Source organism: Hibiscus syriacus, unplaced genomic scaffold, assembly GCF_006381635.1.
Source record: "Hibiscus syriacus cultivar Baekdansim isolate YM2019G1 unplaced genomic scaffold, ASM638163v2 tig00116975_pilon, whole genome shotgun sequence".
Classification (NCBI taxonomy): Eukaryota; Viridiplantae; Streptophyta; class Magnoliopsida; order Malvales; family Malvaceae; genus Hibiscus; species Hibiscus syriacus.
Genome location: NW_024063499.1, coordinates 46,675 through 62,136, shown reverse-complemented (window position 1 = coordinate 62,136; position 15,462 = coordinate 46,675). Strand labels below are relative to the sequence as shown.

Genomic DNA, 15,462 nt, shown 5'->3' with positions numbered 1-15,462 from the left:
TTACATTATGGTAAATTTGAGAATTTTTATTTAAAATAAAAATTATATTTTTCATTTTTTTAATTTTTTCAAATCGTAAAAACCTCAAAACTTTTAAACTTTAATTTTAATCTCTTTGTCACCACCGATCGCCACCAAAATCGTTAATCGACCAAACACCCAACGACGTGTGATTGACCAACCATCTACGACCAAAATCCTCATACTTTCAACCGGTCAGACACCCAAAACGGTGTAAATGAAATATTTTGATTTAGGATTTTGAATCCTTAAATATCCCTTAGATAGATCGTGTAATTGGCCGTTTGATCGAATGTGGTGATCAATCGTTTGTCGTTTGGTCAATCGTGGCAGTTGGCCTTTGGAAAGGTTGCAGGGGAGGAGAAGGTTGCACAAGGGAGAGGGGAAGGAGACGGTTGCACGGGGGAGGGAGAAGGTTACGTGAGCTTTTATTTTTAATAATAAAAAATATTTTTAATTTTTAATTTTTAAAATAAAATTTTAAAATTATTATAACATGATATGTGTCATTTAACGAGATTTTTTAATCACGATTAACGCCCAAACACCTAAAATCATAATAGAAAAACTTTAGACACCTAATTTTAACGAAAATTTTTTAGCATTAAAACGTTTTTCGAGATATAATTTAAACATTTATTTTTATATTAAACCTTTTAGAAAATATTATCATTTAACGGTTTTTATTACGTCATGTTACTTGTTTCATTAAAAGATAATATTATTAGCACAATAATATTAATTTTTTTCATTGTTTAGACACGATATGATAATAACAAGTATACATATTTCTAAAAGTTTTGAATTCAAACATAATATTAACAAGAATATTTGAGTTTTTATTATAAAATGATTGATAATCTTTTATATATATATATAATATCTTGTAATCATCCAAACTAGTTAAAAAAAATAACTTAAATGTTTGATAATATTTAATAAAACGACTTCTTCATTCGAGATGTTTTCTTTTAAATTCTAATTGTAATAGTTGAGTGATCTTCTTCATGTTATCTTTTTAAATAATACAACTTTTTTTAATTAATCATTGGTATTTAATCTATTAATCGACTAATTCAAATCGAATACATCTTTAAATATATTATAACCAAAACCTTAATAAATAACCACCATCTATACTTTCCTACAACAATACAACTTTTTAAAATGAAGTGATTTTTTTTTCATAACGGAACACGTAGATAGTTTGATATTTGACGCAAGGAGATACGTCAGGTTGAAAATTACAAACAAAGCATAACCCATTCAAGATAAGGACGTCCAACTAAGTGGAATGAATCAAGTATCCTCGATCTTGACATAATTTATTTTTATCATTATTTTCCAATTAAATCAGTTTTATTTATATAGCTTTTATCATTATTTTAAGAGCACAATTAAAAAATAGTAAATATTAAGGACTTTTTTACCATTACTAATAAAAATACATACAGAGAAGTGAAATACTAATAAAAAAAGTCACTAAATTCACCAAAAACTTATAATACAAGGACTTTTGGTAAAATTTGACCATTTAAAATAAAAAGACGTTTGTCGATCATGAGATTCTTTTAAATTTGTCTTCACAACAACAGAATCATATCACCAACAAGAAGAAAAACAAAGTGGAAAAAACTCAATCATGGCTCGCTTAACGTTGGTGTCCTTCATCGTCCTCCTGCTATGCTCCGCCGCCGCATCAACTTTCGAGGACTCCAACCCCATCCTGATGGTATCCGACGGCCTCCGCGGCTTCGAGTCCACTGTTCTTCGTGTCATCGGTCATAGTCGCCATGCTATCTCGTTCGCCCGTTTTGCTTACAAGTAACTCCCCTCGCCACACGATCATCCTTGTTCTTATTTCGAACTAAAAAGAGAGAAAAAACGAGTGCAAAACTGAGCTGAAATTTCTGGGTTTCCTTTTCTGTAGGCATGGGAAGAGGTATGAAAACATGGAGGAGATGAAGCTACGGTTTCAGATTTTTAAAGACAATTACGATTTAATCAGATCCACTAACAGGAAGGGATTGCCTTACACTCTTGCCGTCAATCGTACGTTACTTTTTTCCTCTCTCTTTTTTTTAAAAAAAATAAGTTTATTTCAGTGGATGAAGAGTTTATTTATGAACTGTCTTTCGACGATGAAGAGTTTGCGGATTGGACATGGGAAGAGTTTCAGAAACACAGATTGGGAGCTGCTCAAAACTGCTCTGCTACCACGAAGGGCAATCATCAACTGACTAACGTCGTCCTCCCTGAATCGGTAAAAGTTTTAATTTTTAACCATGTATTATTGAAATTCATCGGAGATTTATTATGTTGTTCGGATTTTTCATTATTTCCGTAGTTCGGTATTCGGACATAATTCGGGCACTCTGCCATGTGATATGTGCAGAAAGACTGGAGGGAAACCGGCATAGTCAGCGCTGTAAAAGATCAAGGTTCTTGTGGATCTTGCTGGACATTCAGGTTAGCTGCTGTTTCACCAGGCAACTAAGGTTAGGTTGTATATGTTTGTTGTAATTCAATTGTATAAATTTTCAGTACCACTGGAGCTCTCGAGGCAGCTTACCATCAAGCATTTGGGAAACCGATTTCTCTGTCCGAGCAGCAGCTTGTGGACTGTGCCGGAGCCTTTAATAACTTCGGTTGCAATGGTGGATTGCCGTCCCAAGCCTTTGAATACATCAAATACAACGGTGGCCTCGACACGGAGGATTCTTACCCTTACACTGCTAGGAATGGTCTATGCAAATACTCTCCTGAAAATGTTGGTGTCAAAGTCATTGAGTCTGTCAACATCACCTTGGTAAGTTCACAAAACACCATTTCCCTTCTGGTTTTCTGGTACAGATTCAGTATTAGCCACTTGTGCATCTAAATGTATAAATGAACAGGGTTCTGAAGATGAATTAAAGCATGCAGTTGCCATCGTCCGGCCAGTTAGTGTGGCATTTGAAGTTGTCACAAGTTTCCGTTTCTACAAAAATGGGGTTTATACCAGTAACACATGTGGCAGCACATCCATGGTAAGTTTCTTCTTCATCAAGTGTTATTTGTATGCTCGGAGTTAAATTCAATGCACTAACAATGAGGGTATGTGGCAGGATGTGAACCACGCCGTTCTTGCGGTCGGATACGGAGTTGAAAACGGCGTTCCGTATTGGCTCATTAAGAACTCATGGGGAGCAGAATGGGGAGACAATGGCTACTTCAAGATGGAGATGGGCAAAAACATGTGTGGTAAGAATCTCTACCCCATTAGATCTCCATTTTACATCGAACATCTTCTTCCAAGTATGAGACTGAAATTTTTCGCATGGTAAACAGGTGTGGCAACTTGTGCATCATACCCGGTCGTTGCTTGATCCGATCGATTAAACCGCCGCATATCAGGTCGTTCCCTAGCCGTTGAGTTATGGTCTACAAATGTTCTAGCTAGTGTTCAGGGTCATGGTCTAGTTGAAACCGATGGGTTCATGTACAATAAAGTTGAAAGATATATATGTAGGATGCAATGTTTGTTGTACACAAGAAATGAAATACATGGTGTAAATTTCTATGTTTGAACGCTTGTTGTGTGATAGCTTGCCCAACAATGGAAATCAATAGGAGTTTTAATAGCTACACTTCTGGCATAGTTTTGGACCAGCTTCCATGAGATGAATAATTGCAGCAGATTTTCTATGAAGTATATCCTTTTTTATTCCTTTTAATTTTTTGTTTCTTTTGTCAACAATAGAATTTATTAATCGAAACAATTTTAGTATCAAAATTAAAATAATCAAATTAAAAGTTTTATTAGCAGAAGTAAAATAATTAAATAAAATAATATGAATTTTTAAAAAAAAATGCTTTTAGATTTATTTATAAATTAAAAATTTATTATTAGTAAACTAAATATTTATATATAATTAATTAAATATGTATATGTTTATTATTTAGAAATTTAAAAATTTATTTATTCAAAAATTTAAAATCAAATTAAGTATTAAAACAAATAAAAAAATTAATTAAATAAATTCAAGTTATACGATTAATTCAATTTAAGTATTCGTTATTTCATAATAATTTTAGTTTTTATCCACTTTTAATTGTTTTTTTCTCTTCCAGTTTTTAAGACTTTACCTTGATAATTCAAGCCAAATCATATTGTACACTTGATTTTAATATATGAATCTCTTAACAATTTTTTTTATGTATATAAAGATTTAAATTCAAAATTTATTTAAATAATATCAAACTATTTATTATTTAAATTAATCCGTTGATTATTCCATAAGAATCGACGGCACTTTGTGTGTTGTTTTCTTTAACATTGTCAGCCAAACGCAAACGGAGTGCTTCTCCTTTTTCGGGTGTTTTTCCCGATATATCACATTTTCTATTTAATTTTTCCTGTCAAGCACCCTTCAGACTAATTTTCTCGTTCTAACACCCTTTGCAGTAAGGCTCGCCCCCTGAAGCGCGCTTTATGCTGATTGGCGTCACGTGGAGTAAGGCACGCCCCTAAAGCGCGTCTTATACTAGGATACACGTGTGTAAAGCGCGATGCAGGGGGAGCGTCTTACCTGTAAATCTGACACGCGTCAGAAAGGCGCGCCCCCTATGACGCGTCAGAAAGGCGCGCCCCCTATGGCGCGTCTTAGGTTTAATTACGTACTTGCCCCGACGTTAACACTCTCATCTCTCCCTATAAATAACTCTCATCCTCAATCACTTTCTTCACATCAAATATTCTCAATTTCTTTCAACCTCTCTCAAATACTTTTATATTTTCTGTTTAAGGTATATTTTATTAAATTTAATATTTAATTTATTTAAGTATTTAAATTATTTAATATTGTATTTAATTAATTTTTTTGCAGATATAAAATGAAAGGCGGCCTGCTTCGCTTGGATGAAATCATATATCTCGACATTTTGCTGATATGGTAACATTTTAACATTTTAATTTAATTTAAATTATTAGTAATAATTTATTTATTTATTTAATGCATGATTATTAGTTTAAAAATTAATTTTTGTAATTATTTATATTTTATGAGAGAGACCGTATATTAGATCCCTTTATTAGGAACCTTAAGTTAGTGATACATGGTCGTGTCATGCCGTATTTAGTAGAGGCTGGATTCGGTCACATAGGTAGATATAAGGGTCACTGTAAGATAGAACCAGGCCTTATTGCTGCCTTAGTGGAGCGGTGGAAGCCGGAGACCCACACATTCCATCTTCCGTGAGGAGAGTGCAAGATTACACTTGGGGGGCGTTTGGATGGGGGAATTTGGGATTCCTATGGGAATGGAATTCATATTCCCCCGTTTGGTTAGCCCGGGAATCCCATTCCCGGTAATGTAAGATTACCAATAGTGGATTTTTTTGGATATATTATCGGGAATATCATTACCTCCCTTTCCTTAGGCATTGTTGGATTACCGGCGTTTTGAACTAAAATGCCCTTAAATTTTTATTTTTTTCAAAAATATTATTGTTCTGTCATTGAATAATAAAAATTCTACGAATGTTGAATTACAAATTTATCCTTAAATTATTTTAGATTTACAAAAAAAATCTATAATTAAAATTTTATATGAAGTTCAAATGTTAAAATAAAATTTTACCCTTTCATTAAACATTTTTTATATTTTTAATTTTGTAAAAAAATTATATAAATACTATGAATATAAATTTTTTAAAGAAAATATATAAATATTTTCCAACTAATAATATTATACAAATATATAATAAGAACAATTTGGTCAAATATACATTCTAATAATCTTTTATTCCTTTAACCAAACACGATAATCTTACATTCCTGCTAAGCCAACCAAACACAAAATACAAAATTCCTAGTAATCATATTCCCTGGTAATCTTACATTCCGTGAACCAAACGCACCCTTGAGGATGTTTCTATGCACCTGGGGCTTCCGGTGGATGGAGATGTGATATTAGGGATATCTTCCGGTTCTTGGACTACTTTGTATCGGGTTAGTCTAGGACGTGTCCCGGAAAATTTTAACAGTGGTCGAATATCGTTAAATTAGTTAGATGCTAATTTTCGGGAGTTGAGCGCAGAAGCCTCTGATGATGAAGTTAAAATGTATGCACAGGCATGCATACTGCAGCTGATAGGAGGGTTGCTGATTCTAGACAAATCGCGCAACCAAGTTTACTGTATGTGGTTGCAACATCTTGGTGACTTTCATCTGGCTGGATCACTCAGTTGGGGCTCGGCAGTTTTGGCTTTCCTGTATAGAGAGATGTGTCGAGCGACTGACTACAGAAAAAATGCTATCGGCGGATGTCACCTGCTGCTGCAGTTTGGGCATGGTATCGATTGCCCTTTTTATGTCCCGTTGTCAAGAACCCATTCGTATTTCCACTACTATTGAGGTAATTATAAAACTGATTTCGTATATTAATAATTTTATACATTATAATAATTTTTTTCCTTGAATAGGTGGTATACTGATAGGAAAAATCATCAGGAGCTACCTGATGATTTAGAAAAAATTAGGGTGTTAATCGATGAGAAGGCTGGCACACAGGTATGCATTTTAAATTTTAAAAATCGATTTTAGATTATAGTTATATAATTTGATTATTATTTTGATAAAAATTATATGTTTTTGTTTTAGTTTGAATGGATGTCATATTCTAATGATGATGTGAGGATGGTGATCTCACCTAAGTTGAGAGGCCCATCAGATGTTTGGATGGCAATGGTCCATTTGATCTGTTATGCAATCGTCGAGTGGCACTCTACTGATCGCGTGCTCCGGCAAATTGGTTGTTTTCAACCAATTCCGAAAGCACCTCGCAATATGGACGAGTTGCATAGCACAGATCGACGCGGCAAGACAGATACATATTGGCTAGTGAGGCATCATGAGTGGGTCGTGTTGTGGGAGGATCGACATCAATGCCTTCCCCGTAGAGAGCCCCTTTTTTATGACCTCTTGATGGTTGCTGACGGTTATTATGACTGGTTCAACAGTAACGGGAAAATGTTTCTATTTCCCGAGAATGCACGAGGGCAGACCTTTCAGCGATGTCGACAGAGACATTCACTGACACAACACCATCGTCCCCCGACTCATGGACGGAGAGCATGTGCTTCCAGTTCGTCCTCAAATACACCAGCAGGACCTTCACAGCAACACCGTCTCCAACGACTTACATACCGCAACCATATATGATGCTGCCACCGCCATTCCCTTACCCGATGCAGCCGCCACCACCTTCACCTGGTTTTATGACCCTGCCGCCGTCACAGAGTTTTATGACCCCTCCTGAAGTATATTATGGGTCTATGTTTGCAAATCCTACTTGGGGTTCATATGCTGGATATTTGGTGGGTGTAGCCTCATCACCTATGGTCGCAGCATAGACACCTCATGTACAGTTTTCACACTTGGCGATGTCTAGGTTTTATGAGTTTTCCCAGTTTTCGCAGGCCGGTGGGATAGTCAGTCATACACCTCCAGGATCCTTATTCTATGGAGGTGCTGGAAGTGCTTCATCGTCATCAGCTCCTCCTCAATAAAATGTAGATGCTCAACACGACGACGATGATGGTGATGATGATGACAGTGAGGAGTCACAACCAGTGATACAAAGAAATCCTCCTCGAGACTGACATCCACCGTCTTGCAAAACACACTCGCGTCACAGGCATCGATAGATTTTATTTTTTTATTATATTTGTATTTAGTTGTTTATTGGACTTTTTATTGTATTTTTTAATTTTTACTATTTAATACTTACTTTTTTCGTTAATGTGGTTGGATTTATTTTAATTTATTTTGTTAAATTTGTTATATAGTTTTGTTAATGTATTTTGGTTAATTTTGTTTATTACCATTTAAAATCAGTTATTGTTATTTGGTTATCATTTACCATTTAATACTTCTGAATCAACAATATTTTTTCAAATAATATTTTGGTTAGTGTAATATTTTTTCAAATAATCATAATAAACAATAAGTATAAAAAAAATTATAACAAAATTACCTTATAACAAAAAATCACACGAACTTCTTAATCAAATATGAGAAAATTATTAGAATTATTGACTCGTTGACAGAATTGTTGTATTAAATTATAAGTTGAGATGGGAGATGTGAGGAGTTTACCGGGGGAGAAGGGTATTTAGCCGAAAAAAGTTGCTATAATTATACAATGCGCTGTATCAGTTAAAGTTAAGGTGCGATCCCTGTCCCGCGCTATATATAATTGAATTAAAGGTAATGTGCGACTCCTGCTCCACGCTATTGTCCTACTTGGCGTAAGACGTGCCTAGGGACCGCGCTTTACACACGTGTAATCAATATCAGCGTAAGGTGCGCTTTAGGCAACGCATCTTACCCACGTGACGCCAGATCAACGTAAAACGTATCGTAAGGGTTCGTCTTACTGTAAAGGTGTAAACCCGCCAAGCAATTAGAGCCTTACCTTAACGCCACATCACATTCTATCCACGTGTCAAAATCTCCATCTATGCACCGTTTCTCAAAATTTCGTCTTATCCACTCTCTGAATGGTCCCCGCTACTTCACGCGTGTCGCCGGCTGCGGTTCCTTCTTTACCCGTATATATTCTCCGGGAAAGTTGTTTATCCGGGCGAACATGTAGCTCTGCCTCTGCAACGTCAACCGTCTCGATTTTCAGAACTGAACTCCTGAATTTTTCTAGCCATGGTTCCGTACCCCACCACAAATTTCAAAGGCTTTCCCCTTCTCCCCCTATGTGAGCTTTTTTTTCCTTTTTGGATTTGTGCCGTACTTTTTAGAGATTTGATCACTTCTGTTTTTTTGGATAATTATTTAGGAAAATGGATTCTAAATCGTTCGAAAATGTGAAAAAGGAAGAGCTCTCGATACAGCTACAACCGTCGTCAGTTCCCCAGCTCGAAAATCCGAGACCCTCTAATCTCAGGTTCGACCGGCTGCAACCTTAGGATCAGGAGCTGAATCAAGATCACAGATTAGAATTCGGAAGATTTGTTGCACGGGAGGCAGCTCTTTATGAAGAATTCTGGGTACACCCACTTTTAAAATTGAATTCTTTTTTATTCGCTTTTATTTGATCAAAAATATCCTTTTTATATAATTTGTTTTTATTTTATAGACAGCAGCATGGCTGAGAGCAGAAACTCACTGGGAGCGTCGAGTAGGCGAAAGGTAAGGGTTAAATTTTTCAACTTTTTCCATATATTTTTTTTGAAGTAAATGGGAATACACTTGTTTTTTTGTTTTTTGTTTTTTTTTTGGGGTGGAGGGACTTATCTAAAGAAACTAATCATGGAGAGATAATGATGAAGGGTAGTAGCTCTTTTATGCAAAGAAACAAAATGTTTGACCTAATTATGAAAACATGTAATTAGTGTTGAATTAATTGTTTCAAAGTTTACTGCTAAAAATCTTGACCTAACCATAGATCTGATTCGATTCCCACTCCTCTTAGTGAATGCAGCATTCTCTCGATGATTTTCTTTTTCGCTAATGTGTATGCGTGGATAAGCACTGATTTTGGCCATTCCTGATTATACAGATATGTCGATAACTTCAAAAGGCAATTCGCCGAGCAGGTAGGAGAGAATAGTGTAATTCTCATTGTTTCTCATAAATGCATGTGGAATTTGGTTACATTTTTACTTGGAAAGTTTCCTTTGTAGGAGTTCAATGCCATAAAAAGGCGATACAGAGGGCAACAAGGGCAGACATATACGTGTTGTCACGGTATGATGTTCTTACAGGACATCTTTTCCCAGATTCTTATTGCTTTTTATGTGTTTCTTATCACTTTTGGGTAAGGTTTAATATAGAGCTCTGTTTCTCTTCGTTACTGGGATACATACGGTTCCGATGTTATATTGTTGTTTTCTTTAGATGAGAATCTTAACAATTCTTCAATGTCGGATTCTCAGGTTAGGAAGGAGGAGAGGAATGTCAAGCGCACGGTGCTTAAAAGTGTGTTGGAACCCTTGATTTGAGCATTCGGCATTTGTTGCATGGAGAGTCTTTTCCCGGGGTATGGGGCACATTCTTTTGTACTCAAACTGCTATTTTCTTTCATTTGATATAGGTAAATAGGTTGTGTTAAGATAATTGTGAATCTGACCTCTTGCAGGAACGTGAAAAGCATATGTTCTGCAGCATCAGCAGAACAAACCTGAATAAATATGTTTATGTTTCCAACTTATGTGTAGCAAAATCAGCTCGTCGACAAAGCATTGCTAGCAATATGTTGTATTTTGTTGTCGAATCAGCGAGATCAAAGGGTAAAAAGTTATAAACTTTTCCTGTAGAAGCACCTCATCTTATGCAATAAGTGGAGAAAATGCCTTTCTAAATAAGTCATTTGGTTGCAGGTGTGGAACCGGTTTATGTGCATGTTCATAGAAACAATGAACCCGCTCTTGAACTGTATCAGAAGATTGGTTTCGAGGTAATACTATTTAGTCCACTCAAATTTTAATCTATGATTTCATTCAATGCTCTTCGGTTTTCACACGGTACTGATATATAAGTATATATTGCATTGATCATCAGATGGTTGAAATGGCAAACTCACTATTATTAAAGCAGCAGATGTACTTGCTTCGTTACAAGACATGAATTTCTGTTGAAACATAAATTCATAGTTCTTTTTCTATTTTTGAATGAAAGTAAACCCTTTACATACAGCTTTGTAATCTTGTGCGGATTTGAGGGAGGGGAAATATTAGGATTTAGTCCCCAAAAATGTAATCCCCAGCCATTACTGCTCAGGGGAGTTTATGTTTCCAAATCAAAAATTGTAAATGCCATTTTTATTCTTCCTTTTTTATTCTTTGATGTCAAAAACACTGAATTTTATTGTATTATATTTCTGACAGGCCTAGTACAGGTCCGGTCGTCTATTCTCTTGTTTCAAGTTGTTGCCCTTTTCACAAGATTCAAATTAATGGTTTGATTGGCACAGTGTAGAACCCTTACTCTGCAATGGAGTACAAGATTGTTACATTTCTCAAAACATGAATGATCGAACTGGTTAGGCAGGTATTCAGCAAAAACAGCATCACAGGATGACAAAAAATGCCCATGTTCTTCGGACATCAAACTGTAGTACTACACAAGTAAACTCTGGTATGGCTATGGCTGGTCATGGACACCCAAATCATATTGAAGATGACACAGAAGAGGTACTGCAACAGACTCTCAACTGGTGCTTATATGTGTTCCAAAAGTGGAGACAACTTCAAACCAATGATTTCTACCTTGGCATTAGAGTGACCATATAGAAAGACGTCTGTAATCTGCAAAGAAAGCACCAAGACAACATAAAATGATTAATGTCGGGCAAATAGTTATGAAGGTCTGCGGATGATTCACGGTGCATGTTCACAAGAATGGAGAGAAATAATAGGTCTTGGAAAAGGTAACAGTTGCCCATGCCTAAAGGTGGGTCTAATCAGGCAAAAGTACCTGAGTGCATCCAAACAGTTTAAGCACCCTCAGCGATAGACAGCTATCTACGATCAATCCCATAGCTTCATCAGTCAGATTTCGGCACCACGATAGATCCAAACTAACCAAATTTCTTGAGCGTCTTGCAAGTGATAAGGCTGTATTATGACCTACCTAAGAAAAGTTCATCCATTTATAAGAAAGTAAAATAATAAAGTTCATCCATTTAAGGAAGGTAGAATAATACCATTAAATGAAAACAAGCAAAAAGCCATAAGAATTGTTTTTTACTTCACTCCCCCCGGTGTAGGTGGGGAGTTATTGTGTGTGCATGTCTAAGCATATGTGTGAAAGGAGAGGCATAAATTGAGTACCTTCCCAACATTGTTCAGTGCCAGCTCTTTCAAAACCTCCCCAGAAATTTCAAGAAATGCTCCTATGGCATCATCACTATTGCATAAAAGGAGAAAAGAGTGAATTTACATATAATATAACAGATATCAGATTAATAATGTAAGAAAGAAATGAAATCCAATGCGCCACATTGGAATAAAATACCCCAATGTGTTGAGTACAACTACCACACAATGTCAACTACAAGGAATCGACTAGCAAAACATAATAGACAAGACCGCAGCATATAGCTTATATGCCATAGTAACCCCAGCCAGAAGTCATGGTAAATACCTGAATGTGTTGCGGCAGAGTTTCAACAACTCCAGTGATCGACAACCACTGGCCAGGTAACCAAGAGAGTTGTCTGTCAGTTTGGGTACATTACCAATGTCAAGTGATCGTAAACTTGAACAGGTTTCCGCAATGATTTTCAAGGAAGAATCAGTTAACTTCCTGAGAGAAAATACAGGCATCCAACTTATTAAATGATTAAAAGAAACTCAAATCCAAGGAGCTCCAGAAGATTTTAAATATGCATAAAGTGTCAAGTAAGCATACCCACAACCCGACAGAATCAGTTCCTTCATACCATCACCTCTTGCGGTAATAATTTCCTTGATAAATTTATCCGTAACAGATTCCAACCCTGCTACTGACAACACTTTCAAACGCTCCAGCTTTTTCAATGACGGAAGCATCAGCATGGCATCAATACTTTGGCAATCATTGATAAATAGTTCTAGTAGAACCGATGCCAAGGAGGAAGCCAAAATCTCAATAGCACCGTGGGTAAGAAATGAACACTGGCTGAGGTTTACAGATCTTAGTGCAGGTGCAGAAGAAACAAGAACACTTAACCCAGCATCTGAAAGACGATATGCACCAGTCAATGACAAAGTAGTTAATGCAGGCAAGCTGTTTAGAGACCGAGCTAAGGTAGAAGGTATGTTATAATCCGCCAAGCACTGTCCACAGTAATCAAGTTGGAGAACCTGAATTCACAAAGTTACAACATTTACATTATCCATAAAGAACTATCAGGAAATGGATTAATAGCAATAACCCTCCAGTAAATATAGATGAATATGAAATTCCATCACAAAATACTAAGCTTTCCACCAATACCCCTCCAGATTATCTATGAAATATAGCCTATGAACCAAAGCAATAAATAAACAGCCTACCGTACCGTCAAGTTAGAAGTGTCACACTTTACAAAACATTCAGAAAACTGATCCTCAGTTAACCAAGAGCATTCCCTCAAGCGAATTTCAGTAGGGGATCCACTAAGAAGGAGATCCAGAAGGTTACTATTCATTTGCCTCGAGTCACAGAGCATTTGACAGAGTTTGTGTCTCATGGCATCCGGGACATGATCAAGGGAAGCAATTGCATCCGCGTTATCGACAAGAACCCTTAGGCTTAAATCAAGCAACGATGGAGGCAACCGCTTTGACCCGTCTTTTCCTTTACCCTTTTGAGGAACCCATTTGATTTGCACGGACGGTACCTGGTCCGAGGAAGAACTCCCCTGTCGTACGTTCAAATTCGCTGTTCTATCTCTTATAATCTTCATAGCAGTAGAGAAAGGACCAGGCCAATCTTCAACCACCTTTTCTTCAATATGTTCTTCTACGGACGGAATTTCCCTTTCAGCCTCGACTGATAAGTTGTTATTGTTTTCTTCTTCCTCCTCCCGGGTGTTGAAATACGCAAATCGAGAAGCATTTCGCCTAGCCGCATCCCGAAACCGCTCCATTCTCCCCCCACTTGTTCTCCTGTTACTCCTTTTACTTAGCTTTTCATCTGGCGATTTCACTTCCTCCGCAGGAAGTTCAACGTCGGAAAATGAAACGTCGACTAAACTCTCATCTTCAGATTCCAAATCAGTTTCGACAACCAATTTCCCCTTTCCTTTCTCTTCTCTACTAAATCTCCTTTTTCTGTTCACGTTTTCTATCTCATCTTTCCTTTCCGATTTCTCAATATACTCACTCTCTGCTATGCTTTTACCTTTCATGTAACTTTCAACCACTTCATTACCTCCGCCGCCGCCGTTGACGTCGCCGTCTCCCAATGGACTCCTCTTGTAACCTTTTTCCCCGACCCAAACTCAATACTCTACTCCCCACGCTCTCAAAATCACCATCAACATCCCCACTCAACTTCCTTTTTTTCGAAACGTCCCCGTTTCGACTTCCGATGCTTTTCTCCACAGCGGGAAGACCAAACTGATCATCGGCATTTGAGGAACCTTTCGAATAAAGACGAAGACTCCGCCGAAGTGAGAAGGGTGCGGAACCGTAGACAGAACCGTCGGTTTTAGGGGAGGGAGTAAGCGACGGCGGCGATGAAAGACGAGTGGCGGGTTGTTCGCGGCCTTGAGTGGGAGTGGATGGTGGGTCGACGTTGTACCGAGCTTTCCGGGGATTAGGCGGGACCGGAGGGATTTCGCGGGATCTTAGGACCGGCATCGTCACTGGTGAAAAGAATGGCGGGAAGTTAAACCAACAGATATCGACGAAGTCGCCTCTTTTTAGCGCTAAGGCGTTGTAATAACTATCAATATAAATTTAGGGTTTTTTGTAAGAGAGAAGCTTCTCGCGTACGATTGATTTTCCCGCCCAAATAAAAAGTGTCCCTACATTTGCAGGCCTCAATCTCAACTCTTGTTTTATTCGTTTTTGGCCCAAATGCTAAAGGAAATTTTAAATAATGAGAAAAAAATTATGATAACAATTGATGATAATTACTTTACTTTTTTAAGTGTGTTTATTATTTGATTTTAATCAAATTAATTGAATGAAAATAAATTTAAATTGATTAATTGATCATATAATTAAATATTAAATTCATTAATGATTTGAAAACTATTCATAATTTAAAACCTATAGTAGAATTAATCTTTAAAATATAAAATCTTCTAGTGAAAAATATTTTAAAATTAGTCACATGCAATGATTTGAAAAAATTTATATGTACTTTCCACCGAGTCAAATTCGGTGGCTGGGCCGCCGCTGCCAGCCTGACAGTACGGTAGTTACATATTTTATCTCAAAAGTATATGCTAAAAGTGTTATGGAAAATAAATAAATTATCGGAAGTTGTAAAATATTAACTAATAATTAATTGTTTTAATATAATAAGATATTAAATTTTATAATTAAAATTATAAATTTAAATTTTATGTTTTAAATAGAATAAATTAATTTAATATAAATGTTTATGTAATAGACTTTTACAATATATTTTTTGGAGAAAATTTTTACAATATTCGATATATGAATTTAACTTTAAAATTTAATTATATATCTAAATTTTGCATCCAATTAAATGTCTGGTTTTTTATTTAAATTAATACTTAAATTTGACTATTTTATCCAAACTAGTGTACTTTTGTTAAATAATTCATTTAAATTAGATACTAATTTAAACTGAAAATCCAAATTTAGATATCTAATTAAAGAAAATCTTTTTTAAGTACCAAATTGAATACTAAAACCAAATTTATATACCAAAATATATATTTACCCTAGATTAACATAACTAAATATATCATTCATTTTGGCGTTTTTTCAAAAAAAATCACC

The 15,462-nt window shown here is 36.0% G+C and overlaps 2 protein-coding genes and 1 pseudogene across 3 annotated transcripts; 2 read left to right on the top strand and 1 right to left on the bottom strand.

Moving 5' to 3' along the window:
• The first annotated feature begins 1,646 nt into the window (after nucleotides 1–1,646).
• LOC120192438 (thiol protease aleurain-like) lies at nucleotides 1,647–3,527 on the top strand. Its single transcript, XM_039195223.1, has 8 exons — nucleotides 1,647–1,845; nucleotides 1,952–2,073; nucleotides 2,169–2,284; nucleotides 2,417–2,490; nucleotides 2,566–2,830; nucleotides 2,919–3,050; nucleotides 3,129–3,264; nucleotides 3,352–3,527. The coding sequence occupies exons 1-8, from the start codon at nucleotides 1,664–1,666 to the stop codon at nucleotides 3,387–3,389; spliced, it is 1,065 nt and encodes a 354-aa protein (XP_039051154.1). The 5' UTR covers nucleotides 1,647–1,663; the 3' UTR covers nucleotides 3,390–3,527.
• A 5,038-nt stretch (nucleotides 3,528–8,565) lies between these two features.
• On the top strand, nucleotides 8,566–10,898 carry LOC120192506 (annotated as a pseudogene).
• A 175-nt stretch (nucleotides 10,899–11,073) lies between these two features.
• Nucleotides 11,074–13,926, bottom strand: LOC120192437 (dynein regulatory complex subunit 6). Of its 2 annotated transcripts, XM_039195221.1 has the most exons (6): nucleotides 13,062–13,926; nucleotides 12,431–12,864; nucleotides 12,164–12,325; nucleotides 11,851–11,926; nucleotides 11,495–11,650; nucleotides 11,074–11,325 (listed from the first exon to the last, which is right to left on the bottom strand). In XM_039195221.1, the coding sequence occupies exons 1-6, from the start codon at nucleotides 13,890–13,892 to the stop codon at nucleotides 11,239–11,241; spliced, it is 1,746 nt and encodes a 581-aa protein (XP_039051152.1). In that variant the 5' UTR covers nucleotides 13,893–13,926; the 3' UTR covers nucleotides 11,074–11,238. The 2 variants fall into 2 exon arrangements, with proteins under 2 accessions (XP_039051152.1, XP_039051153.1); XM_039195222.1 differs by lacking the exon at nucleotides 11,495–11,650.
• Nucleotides 13,927–15,462: the final 1,536 nt, after the last annotated feature.

Coding starts and splice junctions, on each gene's coding strand:
- LOC120192438 (XM_039195223.1), top strand. CDS start 1,664: ATGGCTCGCTTAACGTTGGTGTCCTTCATCGTCCTCCTGCTATGCTCC. Junction 2,491..2,565: donor GGATCTTGCTGGACATTCAG/GTTAGCTGCTGT, acceptor ATAAATTTTCAG/TACCACTGGAGCTCTCGAGG. Junction 3,265..3,351: donor GATGGGCAAAAACATGTGTG/GTAAGAATCTCT, acceptor CATGGTAAACAG/GTGTGGCAACTTGTGCATCA.
- LOC120192437 (XM_039195221.1), bottom strand. CDS start 13,892: ATGAAAGGTAAAAGCATAGCAGAGAGTGAGTATATTGAGAAATCGGAA. Junction 12,326..12,430: donor CTGATTCTGTCGGGTTGTGG/GTATGCTTACTT, acceptor ATTTTCTCTCAG/GAAGTTAACTGATTCTTCCT. Junction 11,927..12,163: donor CTCTGCCGCAACACATTCAG/GTATTTACCATG, acceptor TTTATGCAATAG/TGATGATGCCATAGGAGCAT.